This window comes from Rhinoderma darwinii, assembly GCF_050947455.1.
Source record: "Rhinoderma darwinii isolate aRhiDar2 chromosome 5 unlocalized genomic scaffold, aRhiDar2.hap1 SUPER_5_unloc_50, whole genome shotgun sequence".
NCBI classification, from domain to species: Eukaryota; Metazoa; Chordata; class Amphibia; order Anura; family Rhinodermatidae; genus Rhinoderma; species Rhinoderma darwinii.
In genome coordinates, this window is record NW_027461810.1 from 414,967 (window position 1) to 433,275 (window position 18,309).

At 41.4% G+C, this 18,309-nt stretch overlaps 1 protein-coding gene across 1 annotated transcript in view; it reads right to left on the minus strand.

Moving 5' to 3' along the window:
- Positions 1 to 15,606, minus strand: part of LOC142696293 (DNA-dependent protein kinase catalytic subunit-like) — a gene marked incomplete at its 5' end in the record, with an annotated part of 326,262 nt that extends 310,656 nt beyond the window's left edge. The window contains 3 exons of the mRNA XM_075847621.1: positions 1,640 to 1,714; positions 11,578 to 11,670; positions 15,530 to 15,606. Of these exons, the coding sequence (XP_075703736.1) occupies positions 1,640 to 1,714; positions 11,578 to 11,670; positions 15,530 to 15,606 (245 nt within the window). The remainder of the gene's footprint in view (positions 1 to 1,639; positions 1,715 to 11,577; positions 11,671 to 15,529) is intronic.
- Between the last annotated feature and the right edge of the window lie 2,703 nt (positions 15,607 to 18,309).

An 18,309-nucleotide genomic window follows, 5' to 3' on the forward strand; every position in this document is an offset into this window, starting at 1 on the left:
CTGCCATAAGTGGTATTCCACAGAAAAAAAGTAGGCCAACGAGGTCATTTTTTGCAAGCCCCGTCGGCCATTCAAGTTTTCAGCCTAAAAGAAATCCGAATGACAATGAAGTTTGCCAATGCACGGGCATTGATTCAGGCTGACTCTAGGGAAGCCTCAAATAAGTACTTTGAAGCGTGGATCACCCAAGAAGCGAGATCAGTCATAACCTGCTGTGGTGCACCTTCCAAGATACCACGGTGCAGCAGTTTCATCCAAACCGAGCAAGCATTACTTACTAATCTGCGGCCACAAATGCAGACTTGGTTTGGTAGTCCAACTTCTTGTCAAGAAGTTAACGGAGTTCTGCCTCATCTGACAGTGGGATGGTGATGCTCAGATCCACAGAAGGAAAAACAGACCATTTAGAAATTAAGTCTTCCAGAAAAATAAACATAGTATTAATGCAATTTGAAACAGACAGACAGATGTCTGTCAAGAGGTTTACATTTTTTTGCATAAAATTTCCTTAAACTAGCTATGGTTTGGAAAGGATAGCCTTTGGTGCCGTGGGCGCTGCAAGGCTGCCTCTTCCTGAGAAAGGGTGACTGGATCATCCTTTACATGAAAGGTATCACTGACAGCACGTCTACATGGCAGGTGTGAGCCCCGCTCCGATTCGGAATCCAAGTCGGATGATATACTATAGGAAAGCTAAGGATCCTGGTTGGAAGCGGCTTCATAGGGGACAATTGAAGAGAACCTGAGGAGCTGGACTTTATTTTAGAGGTAGACTGTGCATTATCCAGGGGAGGGGAAAGAGGGGCATTGAGTTTGGCTGCTATCTAGGAGGAAGGTGCTGTAAAGACAACATTGGTTTGGAAGAGTCTGGAAAAGTCACCTAAGGCCTAAGCAAAAGACCTGGCTTATTTAGGAGGTGCCATATCCTGTGGAGGGGCTAGCCTCCTGGGGGGTCCTGGATTTCCTACACTGTGGGCAGATGGGGTTAGACTAGCTGCATGTAAACTTTATATTACATCTGCCATAGTAATAGCATGTAACCATGGCCCCCTGTGCCGGCTGCCATGTGGAATCCTCCCAAGACAAAGACCTGTCACAAGGTAGAGGGTAAAAAAACGGGCAACCAACAGTGTCAGAGGGAAGAATGACCCTGGGAAAGGGCCAAACTATTGAAAAACATAAAAGTGACCCCTTCTAAAAGCAAGAGATAATCAGCCCTAAGGTTAGCCTACCATGCCCCTAGTGCTATGTACAACTTTGCAGTAGACTGGAAGAGGCTGAAGAGCGATGAAAAAATAGATTCCTGGAGAAGCCATAGTGAAATATGTGGCTTGCTATGCAGCAGAGCTGGAAAATGGTGCCCACATCCAGAGTCTGGCTGTGGGAACGACACGGGAAGCAAAAGGGTCGCCTCCGTTTGAGCCCGCACCATGGAACTGCCGCTCTAATTCTGAGCCTGCCTCCATAAGAGAGACTCCTCCCCAGTCAGCCAATAGACTGGCAATGGCCTATACCCATGATGCTGTATCCCCCAATGATATTAACAAGGAATTATTTTCTCACACTGTTCCACTGCATAACATTTGAAAGTATAGTATGACTTAAATCTATAAACTATTCTGACACTTATCATAGTTACCTTAATTAGAAGATCCAATGCGGCTACTTTACACTTTGCTAATTTTTCTTTGGTGAATACAACAACACATATTCTCTGATGAAAAAAATGAAACATTAAATCAGTTAAAGGATAATCCCAACCTAAAGACGTTTTATAGTTATAGGATATGACCAATGTAATTAAATCCTCGGCATTTTCGAGATCTGTTGGTTGTCATTGGATGCATTCTTGATGAAAATCTACATAAGACATACAGCCCTACTTGCACACAACTGCAGTCTGATTCAACCTTACCAGATTACAGATCTTGAAAATGGTGAAGAACTAGAACACAACATATATTACAAAGTAGCATAACTTTTTTTAATTATACAATGCTTAAACCGTATATACACAACAGACATTAAATACTCATTAAGTAATCAAGAAAATTATCCAAAAGAGGATTATTAAAGAGGACGTGACATTTTGCACTATGATTTAAACAAGTAACTCAAAGACTAGTAATTTTGAATAAAAGTGCTCCACCGTTTTCACACTACACCATGTTGTGGCTAGTACTACTGTATTGCCCCCATAACAGAACCAGCATGCAACAATGCCACCTATAGCAAAAAAAAAAAGAAATCCTACAACAGTGTACATATATATATATATATATATATATATATATATATATATATATATATATATATATAAAAAAGCCTGCAGCCAGCGAAGAGGGCTGAACAACACTGACTGACGCATAGTCTAGAGATTTCACATGTACATCCTAAATGTTTGTCTTGTATCCCCTAGGGCAGTTTTTCTCAATGTTAATCAGCCAAGTACCCTAAAAGCCTATAATCATACACTGCACTGACTATTAAAACCACAGCATGAGCACAGTGCATGTACCCTAGAAACATGGGATGCTCCCCCTGGGGGTACACATACCACAAGTTGAAAAACGCTAAGGGTCATCTCTTTATATATGAATACGGGAGAGCAGAGTCCCAGAAGGTTTCTGCTGTTGATAGAAATTATGCTTCATAAGTCCTCTGAACAGAGAAAGTAGCAGTACTGAGGGGTTGATTATTTGCCATGTGATTAACTAAAAGAATCACTTAAAGGAACAGTGTCATCACCAAAAAAAATTTAATATGTTAACCCCTTAACGACCAAGGACGAAAATGAACGTCATGGTCGGCTGCTAGTTCCCGCACCATGACGTTCATTTTCGTCCGCATTTCAAACTGTCACTCTGTGTAAACACAGAGTGACAGACCCGCGCTGACAGCTGTCCTAGACAGCTGAGACATCAGTCTTGCCGGACAGCGGACCATCGCCGCTGATTTCGGCAGTTAACCCCTTAAGTGCGGCGACGGATTGCCGTCGCCGCATTTAAGTGGTTTGAAGCACATCAGCAGCCCCCACTAAGTGATCGTGGGGGCTACCGATGCATGTCATGGCAATCGGAGGTCAGATAATGACCTCCGGGTTGCCATGCACGGAAGCCTCGGAGGAACAGCCTCCGGCCGTTCCTCCTCTGCTTCCTGTCAGTGTGACAGTCACGTCACAATGACAGTTAGAGTACATTACACTACGTGTGTAGTGTAATGTACTCTAGCAGCGATCAAAGCTGCAAGACTAAGTGTCCCCTAGTGGGACAAGTTAAAAAAGTAAAAAAAAGTAATAAAAATGTTTTAAAAAAAGTGGAAAAATAAAAGTTATAAGTTCTATAAACACTAAATGCTTTTTTTCCTATAATAAGACTTTTATTATAGAAAAAAAATGAACACGTTAAAAAAGTACACATATTTGGTATCACCGCGTTCGTAACGAACCCAACTATAAAACTATAATGTTATTTTTCCCGCACGATGAACACCCCAAAAAAAAATCAATAAAAAACTACGACAGAATCGCAATTTTTTTGGTCACCACCGCTCCCTAAATAAAGAATAAAAAGTGATCAAAAAGTCGCATGTACCCGAAAATAGTACCAATAAAAACTTCTATCCGTCCCGCAAAAAACAAGCCCTTACACAGCTTTTTTGACTAAAAAATTAAAAAATTATGGCTCTCAGAATATGGTGACACAGAATTTTTTTTTTTTATAAATAAGTCATTTTATTGCGCAAACGCTAAAAAAAAGGACCAAACCTATATACATATGGTATCGCCGTAATCGTACCAACCCGCAGAATAAAGTAAAAATTTCATTTATAGCGTACGGTGAGCGCCGCAAAAAGAAAACCTAAAAAACGGTGTCAGAATTCCTGTTTTTTGCTCAGGATTGCAAAAAAATAGAATAAAAAGTGATAAAAAAAAAAAAAAAAAATCGCATGTACCCCAAAATGGTACCAATGAAAACTACAGATTGTCCCGCAACAAATAAGCCTTCACACCACTCTATTGATGGAAAAATAAAAAAGTTATGGCTCTTGGAAAGCGGGGAGTGAAAATTTAAAATATGAAAGCAAAAAATGGATCAGTCCTGAAAGGGTTAATTCATTTCTAATGAAAAAAACGTATGATTACATGTGGGGTATTTCCGTACTCGGGAGAAATTGCTTTATAAAAAAATGGTTGTGTTTTTCCTCCTTTATTCCTTGTGAAAATGAGAAAATGCAACATTTTAGTAGAAAAAATGTTGATATTAATTTTCGCGCCCTAATTCTAATAAACTCTGCAAAAGACCCGTGGGGTCTAAATGCTCACTATACCCCTAGAAAAATTCCTTGAAGGTTTTTCCAAAATGGGGTCACTTTTGGTGGGTTTCCACTGTTTTGGTCCCTCCAGTGCATTGCAAATGCGACATGGCACCGAAAACCATTCCAGCAAAATCATAAATCCAAATGGCGCTCCTTCCCTTCTGAGCCCTGCTGTGGGACCAAACAGCAGTTTATTACAACATATGGGGTATTGTCGTAATCGGGAGACATTGCTTTACAAATGTTGGGGTGCATTTTCTTCGTTATTCCTTGTAAATAATAAAAATTTCTATGTTGTTTCAGAAAAAAAGTACATTTTAATTCTTACAGACTAATTTCAATATATTTAGCGAAAAACCTGTGTGGTCAAAATGCTAACTATACCCCTAGATAAATACCTTAAGGGGTCTAGTTTTCGAAATGGGGTCGTTTATGGGGAGTTTCTATCATTCTGGCAGCTCAAAGCTTCTCCAAATGTACATTGGGGCCTAAAACATTTTCAAGCAAAATATGAGTCCTGAAAGCCTCCGGGTGTTCCCTTCCTTTGGGGCCCTGCCGTGTGTCCAAACAACGCATTAGGGCCACAATGTGGGTATTTTTGAAAACAGGAGAAAGAGGGTGATAGATTTTGGGGTGTGTTTCTTCATTTTCATGGTCGCTTTACAAAGAAATCGGTCTTCAAACAAATACTTTTATGAAAAAAGTGAAATTATTATTTTTTTCACCTGATATGCATTAAATTTAGCAAAGAACTGTGGGGTCAAAATAATTACTATACCCCTAAATAAATACCTTATGGGGTCTAGTTTTCTAAATGGGGTCGTTTATGGGGAGTTTCTATCGTTCTGGCAGCTCAAAGCCTCTCCAAATGTACAGTGGGGCCTAAAACATTTTCAAGCAAAATATGAGTCCTGAAAGCCTCCGGGTGCTCCCTTCCTTTTGGGTCCTGCCGTGTGTCCAGGCAGCGCATTAGGGCCACAATGTTGGTATTTTTGAAAACAGGAGAAACAGGGTGATAGATTTTGGGGTGTGTTTCTTCATTCTCATGGTCGCTTTACAAAGAAATTGGTCTTCAAACTGATACTTTTATGAAAAAAAGTGAAATATTTTTTTTTTCACCTGCTATGTATTAAATTTAGCAAAAAACTGTGGGGTCAAAATACTTACTATACCCTTAGGTAAATACCTTAAGGGGTCTAGTTTTCTAAATGGGGTCATTTGTGGGGGTTTCCACCATTCTGACACCTATGAGCCTCTGAAAACCTGGCTTGGTGCAGGAAAACAAAATGTACTTCAAAATTTATAAAATTATTATTTAATTTGTAAGTCCTCTAAATTGCTGAAAATTTATTTTATTTTTTCAAAAGTGCTGCCAAAATGGAGTAAAGAGATGGAAATATATATTTAATTAAAAAAAATTGTACAGTATGTATGTACATATGTGACATATTGCAGTTAAAAATAGGGGAAAATGGTAATTTTTACAAAATTTCTTCCATTTTTCTATTTTTTAATTAATTTCCGCAAATCGTATCAGTCTACTTTTACCACTAAAATAAAGTACAACATGTGACGAAAAAACAATGTCAGAATTACTTGGATATTCAAAACTTTCGCAGAGTTATTCTCTGATAAAGTCAGACATACCAGATTTGACAAATCTGGCTTGGTCATTAAGGTACAAACATGCCCGGTCATTAAGGGGTTAAAGATGTTAGTGCTTTATTAAAAACGTTTATATTTATTTGTGTGTTTGTGTTTTACTTTTTCTTATTTTTACACTTTTTCTTCCCTATGGGGGCTGCCATTTTTTGTTCCATTTCTGTATGTGTCGATTAACGACACATACAGACATGGAATACGGCAGCCACAGTCCCATAGGGACTGCGAACGGGTCCCGTCCCATCCACTTCTGTGTACGCCGTCTGTGTGGGAACTGCGCATGCGCCGCTCCCACACAGTCCAATTTGAAATTGGCGCCATCCGGCGCCATTTTCCTGTGGACCGGAAGTCGCGGCCGGACAGTAATATTACTACTTCCGGTCGCGGCTTCCGGACTTGTGCACTTGGACCAGCGGCAGCAGACGGAGCGGACGGGCCGGAGGGAGCCGCGGCGGCAGGAGCAGGTAAGAGATTTCAATGTATGTTCGTGTTTGTGTACGTTTACTACTGTATGTAAACCTACTACACTGTGTGTTAGCTCAAAAAATGGCGACACACAGTGTAGGAGGTTAGACCGTTCAAACCCCTCGTTTATCCCGGCACTAGCCAGGATAAAGGAGGGGGGGGGATGCTGAGAGCTCACTAGAGCGAGGGCTTTTTACCCAATTTTGCAATGCTGCAATTTTGGGAATAGATCCATCTAGTGACCAGCAATGGGAAATATTATAAATTAGAATTAATTTATAATATTTCCTGACTCGTGAAAAAAATAAAAAAAATTAGAACAATGTTTAATCACCTACACACTAAATGTTTAATTAAAAAAAAAACATGTTTTTCTGGCAACACATTCCCTTTAAGTACTGGCACTTCCTCTCTGGTATGGAATCCTTCAAGCATAATCACTTACCAGAAATGTTGTAATTTCAATTATCTACATAATATGTATTAGGGTATGTTCACACGCAGTGTTTTCAGACGTAATTCGGGCGTTTTACGCCTCGAATTACGCCTGAAAAAACGGCTCCATTACGCCTACAAACGTCTGCCCATTGCTTTCAATGGGTTTTACGGTGTTCTGTTCCCACAAGATGTTATTTTACGCATCGCTGTCAAAATACGGCGCGTAAAAAGACGCCCGCAAAAAAGAAGTGCATGTCACTTCTTGGGACATTTTTGGAGCCATTTTTCATTGACTCCATTGAAAAACAGTTCCAATAAGGTTCGTAATATACGCCGCAAAAAACGCGAGTTGCTACAAAAACGTCTGAAAAATCAGGAGCTGTTTTCGCCTGAAAACAGCTCCGTATTTTCAGACGTACTTTGCTAAGCCGTGTGAACATACCCTTAGAATAAAGAGTTAAAGTATGTTCAGGCAGAGCAGATTTCGGCATGGAATATGTGATGAGTAATTCCGCGACATGTAAGTAGTCATGCAGCCGATTTGAAAATTTGTGGTAGACCCTAAAATATTCAGATTTTTTTTTCCACAGCATGGGTGGGGTTTTGTACAATCTGCACCAAATCCGCCACATCTGGACACACCCTTAAGTTTACCACACTGACATTAACCCCCTGCCGACATATGACGTAGGGTTACATCATAGCCGTGTAGGGTAAGTATGGAGCGAGCTCACGGGCCAAGCCCAATCCATACTCAGTGGGAGTCGCCTGTATGTTACAGCCAACACTTCACTGCAACGGCCGGTATCGAAGATAAACAGCCGGGGTCGGCATTAACCACTTAGATGCTGCAGTCAATAGCGACCCTCACATCGAAGCCAGGAGAATGAAGGGGCAGACTTTCTCCGACAAGCCATCACCCCCCCCATAAGTAATGTAACAAAAAAACAACATTATTTAACCCACATCGTGATTGCCATAAAGTTAACAAACCTTAAAAAACAATGGTGGAATTACTGTTTATTTCCCAATTCACACCACAAATAATTGTATTCCAGTTTCCCAATTCCCAATACATATGGTACAACAAATGGTGGCGTGAAAAACTACAACACTTCCCGCAAAAACAAGCCCTTATACGAATATACAGACGGAAAAATAAAAAAAAGTTATGGCTTTTGGAAAGTAGGGAGGAAAAAACAAAACTGAAAATAACAAAATATGGCTGTGGCAGCTGGGGGTCAACAAGGTGAAATTTTAACTTAAAATTTACAACATCCAGCATATGATATCTCCCAGTCCACTAGTAGCATCAATCCCCTTCCCTCCCGTACCCAATCTTCTTCACTTTCAACATTTGACCCAATAAAAGAAGAAGTCTCTAGGCTCCTCTTTTCTTCTCCTCCTATTACCTGCCCTAGTGATCCTATTCCCCAACACCTTGTCCAGTTTCCCTCCCCGGATATCAGTTGTCACCTGACTAAAATATTTAACCTCTCTCTTCTGGGATCTTTCTCCCCTCTTTTAGACATGTTGTAATAACCCCATTACTGAAAAAAAAATCTCTCTTGACCCATCCTGCGCTACTAACTACCGACCTGTCTCTAATCTCCCCTCCATCTTTGAACTCCTGGAACGCTTGGTCTACTCTTGCATAATCCGCTATCTCTCTGCGAACTCCATTCTTGACCTCTTACAATCTGGTTTCCACGCTCTACACTCTACAGAAACCGCCCTTATGAAAGTCTCAAATAATCTCCTGATGGCCAAATCTAAAGGCAATCTAAAGGCAACTACTCTCTTCCTCTTGCTGTTGGGGTTCCTCAGGAAACAGTCCTAGGTCCACTCCTCTTCTCTCCCGACAGTCCCTATTGGACAAAGCATCAGCAGAAATGGCTTTCAGTATGATCGCTACCCTGATGACACCCAATTATATGCCTCTTCCTGTGACATCACCCTTGATCTAATACAAAACACCAGTGATTGTCTGTCCGCTGTCTCTAACATCGAGTCTTCACTCTATCTGAAGCTGGATCTTTCAAAAACGGAGCTCCTTGTGTTTCCACCATCTACTAATCTACCTAAACCTGATGTCTCCATCTCAGTGTGTGGTACTACCATAACTCCTAGGAAGCACGCCCGCTGTCTTGGAGTTACGTTGGACTCAGATTTCCTTTACTTCTCACATTCAATTACTAGCACACTCCTGTCACCTTCACCTCAAAAACATCTCCAGAATCCAGCCTTTTCTTACTTTGGAAACAGCCAAATTCTCACTGTTGCTCTGATTCACTCTCGTCTTGATTACTGTAACTCATTACTAATCTGACTTCCCCTCACTAAACTCTGCCTTCTCCAATCTATCGTTAATGCAGCAGCCAGGCTCATCTTTCTGACCAACCGCTACTCCAACGCCTCTACCCTGTGCCAGTCACCGCACTGGTTGCCCATTCCCTTCAGAATTGTTCTTTTAATCTTATTACTCTCAAAAACAAAGCGTGGAGACACAGTGCTGCACCTCCTTACATCTCACTCCTCATCTCCGTCTACCACCAAGGGCTCTAGGTCTTCCCCAGGTAATTATAGACCAGTAAGCTTAACATCCATCGTGGGGAAAATGTTTGAGGGGCTATTGAGGGACTATATACAGGATTATGTGACAATAAATAGCATTATAAGTGACAGCCAGCACGGTTTTACTAAGGACAGAAGTTGTCAAACTAACCTAATCTGTTTTTATGAAGAGGTGAGCAGAAGTCTAGACAGAGGGGCCGCTGTGGATTTAGTGTTTTTGGACTTTGCAAAGGCATTTGACACTGTCCCCCATAGACGCCTAATGGGTAAATTAAGGACCATAGGTTTAGAAAATATAGTTTGTAATTGGATTGAGAATTGGCTTAAGGACCGTATCCAGAGAGTTGTGGTCAATGATTCCTACTCTGAATGGTCCCCAGTTATAAGTGGTGTACCCCAGGGTTCAGTGCTGGGACCACTATTATTCAACTTATTTATTAATGATATAGAGGATGGGATTAATAGCACTATTTCTATTTTTGCAGATGACACCAAGCTATGTAATATAGTTCAGTCTATGGAAGATGTTCATGAATTACAGGCAGATTTAAACAAACTAAGTGTTTGGGCGTCCACTTGGCAGATGAAGTTTAATGTAGATAAATGTAAAGTTATGCACCTGGGTACCAACAACCTGCATGCATCATATGTCCTAGGGGGAGCTACACTGGCGGATTCACTTGTTGAGAAGGATCTTGGTGTACTTGTAAATCATAAACTCAATAACAGCATGCAGTGTCAATCAGCTGCTTCAAAGGCCAGCAGGATATTGTCGTGTATTAAAAGAGACATGGACTCGCGGGACAGGGATGTAATATTACCACTTTACAAAGCATTAGTGAGGCCTCATCTAGAATATGCAGTTCAGTTCTGGGCTCCAGTTCATAGAAAGGATGCCCTGGAGTTGGAAAAAATACAAAGAAGAGCAACGAAGCTAATTAGGGGCATGGAGAATTTAAGTTATGAGGAAAGATTGAAAGAATTAAACCTATTTAGCCTTGAAAAAAGACGACTAAGGGGGGACATGATTAACTTATATAAATATATTAATGGCACATACAAAAAATATGGTGAAATCCTGTTCCTTGTAAAACCCCCTCAAAAAACAAGGGGGCACTCCCTCCGTCTGGAGAAAAAAAGGTTCAAGCTGCAGAGGCGACAAGGCTTCTTTACAGTGAGAACTGTGAATCTATGGAATAGCCTACCGCAGGAGCTGGTCACAGCAGGGACAGTAGATGGCTTTAAAAAAGGGTTAGATAATTTCCTAGAACAAAAAAATATTAGCTCCTATGTGTAGAAATTTTTCCTTCCCTTTTCCCTTCCCTTGGTTGAACTTGATGGACATGTGTCTTTTTTCAGCCGTACTAACTATGTAACTATATAACTATGTAACCGGACCCTCATTCAGCAGTATCCCCCACACTCCTTGTACTTCATGTCTGTCATACACAGATACTGGCTGGTGACTGGCTCAAGCAGCTTTACGTTTACTACCCTATGTTTATAAAGGATGGCTGGACCATTGTACTGACCAAGAAATTTTTACCTATTATGGCACCCATTTCCTCATAGATTGTAAGCTCTTGCAATCACTCCTCTTGTTTGAATGGTCAATTAGTTTTGTCACGATGTAACGTTTGATATTGTAAGTACATGTTCCATCTGAACTGTAAAGTGCTGCAGAATATGTTGGTGATATATACATAAACCTCAAAAATAGAGAAAATCGAGGCACTCACCGTAGCAATCAACTTCTTTTATTCAAGATCTTGGTCTGTTAGATATGGAGAATTCAAGACCAAGATCTTGAATAAAAGAAGTTTATTGCTACAGTCGGTGAGTGCCTCGATTTTCTCTATTTTTTAAGTTTCAAGATATCGTGCTGTGCTATTTGATGAGCACCCCGTGGGCAAATGCATCATCCGACTCCATATATGAATATATTGCCATTAGAAACCTCATGCAGGTGTAGCATCAAATCTGAATTTGACAGTGCCAGTCCTTTTCCTATCTCTCCTTGAATGCTATATAAAGGTTGTTATTATCATTATTATAATAAGAAAACTTCAATGTATTTGTCAAGCTTGGTGCAGTTATTTCAAAAACTCAGATTGACCTTACCTTGATTTCTAAGGCATATGGTTGTGAATGTTGGTCTATTTTCTCAAGAAAGCTGCAAAGGAATTTTAATGCTTCTTCTCGACAGTCTCGATACTAAAGTCGAATAGACAAAGACACATTAGAAAATCAGGTAATTAGGGCTGAAACATAAAACTTCTGCCTCTTCCCGACATTTGACGTACATATACGTCCTATTTGGAAAGGTTGGGGACAGAGTATGAAGTGGAATGACAAGGGGAGCCCATTCCGTGCGCTGCGAAAGTCAGTAGTATATTACAGAGAATACTTCGCTCCAACATCCAGGATCGTAGATAACTCCGATCCCATTCGCTTAACCACTTAAATGCGGCGGTCATTAGCGGGGCTCCGATGGGTTGTCATGGCAGCCGTGTGTCCCCAGGCCTGCCATGCTGGTCCTCATTTTAAGGGTTTTGTAAGACAATGCTAAAAGCACATACACTGTAATACAGAAGTATTACAGTATATTGTACCAGGAATCTAACCATTACATGTTCAAGTCCCATAGCGGTAGTAAAAAATATATATTAAAAAAAAATAGAAAATGAAAAAAATTTATTTTTGGGAAAAAAAATAATATAATGTAAACAATGAAAAAGATCAAAACACAAGTGGTATCGCGAGTCCCTAAAAGTCTGAACTATTAAAACATAATATTATTTATTCAACAAGGTTAACGTCGTTAAAAAAATAATTACATTTAAAAAACCGCCAGAATTGCTGTTTTTTGGTCACCTTGCCTGCCCAAAAATATTAAATAGAAAGTGATTAAAAAGTCAGATGCGCCCTAAAATGGTAAAAATAAAAGCTACAAATTGCCCCACAAAGATAAAAATAAAAAAGTTGTGTCTCTGCAATTTTTTTTTTTGGAACAAATGGTTTATAATTTTGTAAAAGTAGTAAAAACATATAAAAACCATATAAATTTGGTATGGCTATAATCGTATTGACCTGTAGAATAAAGCAAACATCTCATGTGTAACTCAGAATTGCTGTTTTTTTCCATTCCACCTCAAAAAATAATTTTAAAAAGCTTCTCAGTACGTTATATGGTATATTAAATGGTGACATTAAAAACTACAACTTGTCCCGCAAAAAAACAAAACGCTTTGTCGAAAGAGAAATTAAAACCGTTATGACACTTGGAAGGCAGGGAGGACAAAACGAAAACTAAAAAGCAAAAATGGCAGCAGCGGGAAGGGGTTAAAAGTGGGCCTGTCAGTTCTCCTGACATGTAAATACTTAAGCTCCAGAATTGTTATTGAACAGGGAAGACCTTTTCTTAGAACCCTGCATTGTGCCATACCTCTGTTATTCCTCCTAGAAACGTATGAATAAATGTATGAATTAATGACAACTGGGTGTTACCATTACCCTTGCCAATGAATTGTCTTTTTTCCCTCCCGTAAATACGGGTCCATTGTCACACGTTTTTAAACCGTATTTACAGACCCGTTTCCATAAATACGGGTCAGTTGTCATCCATACTCCACCCGTATTTACGGACCCGTAAAAAAAGGGGGCTGGAAATTATGTCACATGGTCGCTCAGACGCCATTTTCTCTGCTTCTCTTTATTCAAAAATGTAAATCCCCTGACGTCGCCTAGCAACGCTCCCGTAATTACGGGTGCACACACGTAGCCACCCATAATTATGGGAGCCCCATAGACTTCTATGGACCTGCCCGTGCCGTAATTACGGCCTGAAACAGGACATGTTCTATATTTTTCAACAGCCCGGGCACCTTCCCGTATGCAAACGGGAAGGTACCCGTGGCCAATAGAAGTCTATGGGCCCGTAATTACAGGCGTTTTTACGGTCATGTGCATGGGGCCTAACACTGGCCAATAAGTGCTGACAAATATCAGACAACGCAGGGACACACCCCATTGATAAGGGAAATGAATTCATACATCTGCAGGAGGAATAACAGAGGAACAGCACAACACAGTTCTAATAAAAGGAGCACCAGAGCAGAATTTTTACTAAAAGCAGACAAGTGAGGAAAGCAAAGGCCCATGGACATCACAGTATTATGGATTTATATTGTTCAAATCTGAAATTTGGCACCCATAGGCTGCTATAGGCTCATACTGCACCTCCAATCTAATACAGAGGCACACTGCGGTATTTTCCTCAATAATTCATAAAGAATCTGTGAGGAAAGAGAATTTGTTCCACCACAGGCCTTATTATGGAGGCATTCTACACTTCAAGCATTTTTTCTAAGGGAAAAAAAACGTGCCCCAAAGAGATACTGTACCATGTGGTAACACAAAGAGCGCCTACCAATTCATCCGTGCACATGGCTTTGCTGTGTGCCTGACCCTAAGGGTATGTGCACACGATGAGAGGCTTTTACGTCTGAAATGACAGATTGTTTTCAGGAGAAAACAGCTGCCTCGTTTCAGTCGTAATTGCTCCTCCTCGCATTTTGCGAGGCTTCTCTGACAGCCGTAAATTTTGAGCTGTGCTTCATGGAGTTCAATGAAGTACGGCTCAAATTACGTCTGAAAGAAGTGCCCTGCACTTCTTTTGACGAGGCTGTATTTTTACGCGTCGTCGTTTGACAGCTGTCAAACGACGACGCGTAAATGACAGGTCGTCTGCACAGTACGTCGGCAAACCCATTCAAATGAATGGGCAGATGTTTGCCGACGTATTGTAGCCTTATTTTCAGACATAAAAGGGCATAATACGCCTCATTTACGTCTGAAAATAGGTCGTGTGAACCCATTCTAAAGGTCCAATACATAAAAAACAGCACAGTAACTTGTAATAAATGCCAGCACAATGCTTTAAAGTGTAACCTTACTTTTATAAAACTTTTTACATGCCATAGTAATACGTCAGAAGTTTTGATCGGTGGGGGCCTGAGCACTAAGAACCCCTCCGATCTCCAAAACGAAACGACACAAGTGCTCAGGTGAGCCCTGTAGTTTCTGATCGGAGAGCCAAGTTAGCGGTCTACAAACTTTCTATTGAGCCCGTAGACCACTCGCTCGGCTTTCCAAGGGTTTTGCCTCTTTGTTTTAGGAATTGCTGGGGTTCTCAGTGCTCGGACTCCCACCGATCAATACTCATGACACATCAAAAGTTTTAGGGAAAGTATAGTTACACGTTAATACATATATCTTGACACAATCGCTATGTATTGAGCAATGCAAAAAAAAAAAAATCAGACTGTAGTCAATTTGAATTATCCATGTCACTAGCACAAAATATACTAGGAATACAAAGTCAGGATGTGGATACCAGAAGTTTATTTATTTTTATTTTTTTGCTCATCTACAATTTGGGCAAATGCTGCCGGAGAAAAGGGGTTTCTCTTTAAAGAGGACCGGTCACTTGGTCATATAATGCAAACTGCTGTCCCCCTGATTCCAGTCAGCACCCGTTTTTTGTTTTTTTAGTTCCTGGGCACCCGATCCTGAGATATGGTCCCCGTTGTGTTGGCACCCTATATGCTTATGTAGTTAGCCAACAGGGCATGAACTACACGGATTCTCCCATAGTGGAGCCAGCTTCACTGCTTCGGACGCTGCCCATTCAGCGCGATGCAGCTTCAGACCAGCCAGGCACAGCGTGATCTGCCAGAACAAACTTATCTCGCAAGACTACACTGGGTGAAGACTTCAGAGCGGGTCGGAGGCTGCCTTGCGCTGATTGGACAGAGTCAGATTGTGAAGGTGGCTCCGGCTCTTGAGAATCCGTTTAGTTCACGACCTGTTAGTTAACTACTGTTAATTTGAATATTAGGTGCCAACACAATGGAGGGGGCCATTTCTCCGGAATGGTGGGGCCACAAAAAACAAAGAAATGGCACTGGAATCAGGAAGACGGCAGGATTTAGGTCAGATAAACAATTTGTATTCTATGACCCAGTGACAGGTCCTTTGTAAGTAAAAAGTCGATCACTTGTAAACAACTTACTTCTTCCATGCTAAGGGATTTGTGGATAAACTCAAGCAAGCCATAGTCCTTAGAAAATACCAAAGATGTATTCAAATCTAAAGAAAAAGAAAAGAAAAAGAAAAGATGACCACAATAAAACCTATGCAGATTTTACACATTGCAATGCAACAAATGCAAATTCTATTGCGGATTTCAAGCTGGTTCCAGTTTTCTGCGCTGTGTGTAAATCCCGCCTAAGGCTGGGTTCACACAGTGTGGTCAAAAAGCGTATTTTTGCCACAACCGCAGCAAAATGCATTTTGACTGCACTGTGTGAATGAACCCAGCCTAAACCTTTAGGGCGTGTTCAGATGACAAATTTTTCGCCGTATTTCTGGCATGAAACACTTGTATTTCAATGGGAAATACGCTGCATAGTTCATACGAGGTGTATTTTAATGCCGCAGAATTAAAAAACAATGCGTAAACACATTTGACGTGTTTTACAAGCTGATTTTTACCACTGACACTTCAAAAGACACTTCGAAACTGCTCCTCAAAATTGCTTGCAAAGATCAATACAATCAGCTCCAGAAATGCCTGTATTTCACAAGCTTTTTTCTCTTGAAATCAGTCTCGTATTTTTCAGCCTGAACATATGCCATGTGAACATGGCCTTAGATACAATTAAGGCCTCATGCACACGGCCATGCCTGTAATCACGGCCCACGATTGTGGGCACGGCCGGCCGCCGATGGCCACCCTCATTTTCTGGTCGTGCGCCCATACAAAGTATGGGAGCACGGCCCGTAAAACACGAAAAACACATGCTCCATAATTCCCGACACAGTTCTACGGCACGGACACCCATCCGTTGTAATACGGAAAGGTGTCTGCGGTCAATAGAACTGAATGGGGCCATAATTACGGCCGAGTTTACGGTCATGTGCATGGGGCCTTAAAGTGTAGTTACAGTTACATAGTGTTTGGCCCAACCATAGAAGTGCTACCGGGAGAGTGGTTATTCCTTCAGCCTACGCAGCCACAAAACAGTAGAAATCTGTTCTGGGAACTTCCTATTAACATCAATTTACAGTTTAAAAATGAATTCCCAGGACGTGAAAAATATATATACTTGCTATGATGTTCGCCGCCCTACAGATCCTTGCCGGTTGGCTGTTACTCCAGTGCGTGATGACGTGTCACCCATACTAATGACAAATCGTGACAGGTTCGCCTGCTGCATGTACCTAACTAGACATCAGATGACTGCAGTGGGCTCCTGCCGTCATGTGATGTCATCAGTATGGATAACAGACCCCCAAACATTTGAATAAACAAAGGAGAACCAGTGGGATAGCGGCGACAGTATACTGCAAACAGTGCGCACAGAGCCTTAGGGCCCATTCACACAAACGTGAATCTCGACCGTGTGCTGTGCGTTGAAACAACGCACAGCACACGGCCGCCATTGATTTTAATGGGGCCATTCACACGTGCGTGAGTTTTCATGCAGCGAGTCAGTGGCGTGAAACTCACTGCATGTCCTATATTGGTGCGTTTTCACGGCCCATTGAGGTCAATGGGTGCATGAAGACCACGGACAGAACACGAATGCACATCTGTGTGCTGTCCGTGTCTTACGCATCTATTAGATTTTTTTTTAAAAAAGGACTTGCGAGTGCATGAACACATGCCACTCGCAAAGCAGTGGTGCAAAACGCAACGCACAGATTTACACACGTAAATCTGTCACGCTCGTGTGAATGCAGCCGTAGGCTGGGTTCACACCAGCGTTCGCAATTCCGTTACTCTGCTATGTCAGAGGAGCAGAACAAGGGAAAACCGGAAGATCCGGCTCCGTTGCACCATGGACACCACCGGCGGCACCCATTGACTTTAATGGGTTCCATTGAGTTTCCAGGGTTTGGTTTTCGGTATTCTCAGCTGAATCTGTGACAGAGGCCGCTAACGGAGCCTCCAATGCAGATGTGAATGCGGGCTTAGTCTACAAGACGCCTACAGGAATATACGGCAAGAACTCATAACACCAATAGACACTGCCTAAAAGTGCTGTTTTATAAACTTTGTGAATTTATTACGGCTGACAGCCCTGAACAATAGTGCAAAATTTGCAATTTTAATACTTCGGGGCAATAGAAAGCTTTTTTTACACCTTGGAAAATCACGGTTGTCGAGTCTAGAAAAACATTTGAATATTAGGGCCTTCTGAGGTATTACAGGAGGGCCCCCTGTTCAGGACCCTCATCTCTTGGCCAGAGTAGAGTGGCTCGTACTAGAAGACCTGCCTGTCTTGCATTTACCAGACACCCCATTGATTTGAATGAACAGTATTAATGTCTCCCGTGCTGGCCCTGCAGGAAAACAATATTTGCTGACAGATTTCCCCACAGATTACATTTGTTTGCTGGGGGTCCTAGCAGGGGGACACTTTGTGATCTGCTTACTGTTAGGGACCCTAATAAATTGAGATTAACCAAATCGGAGAACCCTCTAACCCCTTCATGACCCCCCATATGCCTTTTTACGACGGCAATTAAGGGTACTAACGCTACAGCGCTGTGAGATAAACTAGAGCGGCTGTCTAATGACAGCCAGGATTAAAGGCACCTTTGATCCGGTCCGTTTGACCCCTTAGATGCTGAGGTCAATAGCGAAAGCTGCATCTAAGTGGTTTATCCCGCCTTAAAAAACTTGATAAATAGCAATCAAAAAGTCGTATGTACCCTGATAAAAACTACATATCGTCCCGCAACAAGTAAGACCAAATAAAGATAAATCGGCGCAAAAAAAAAGTT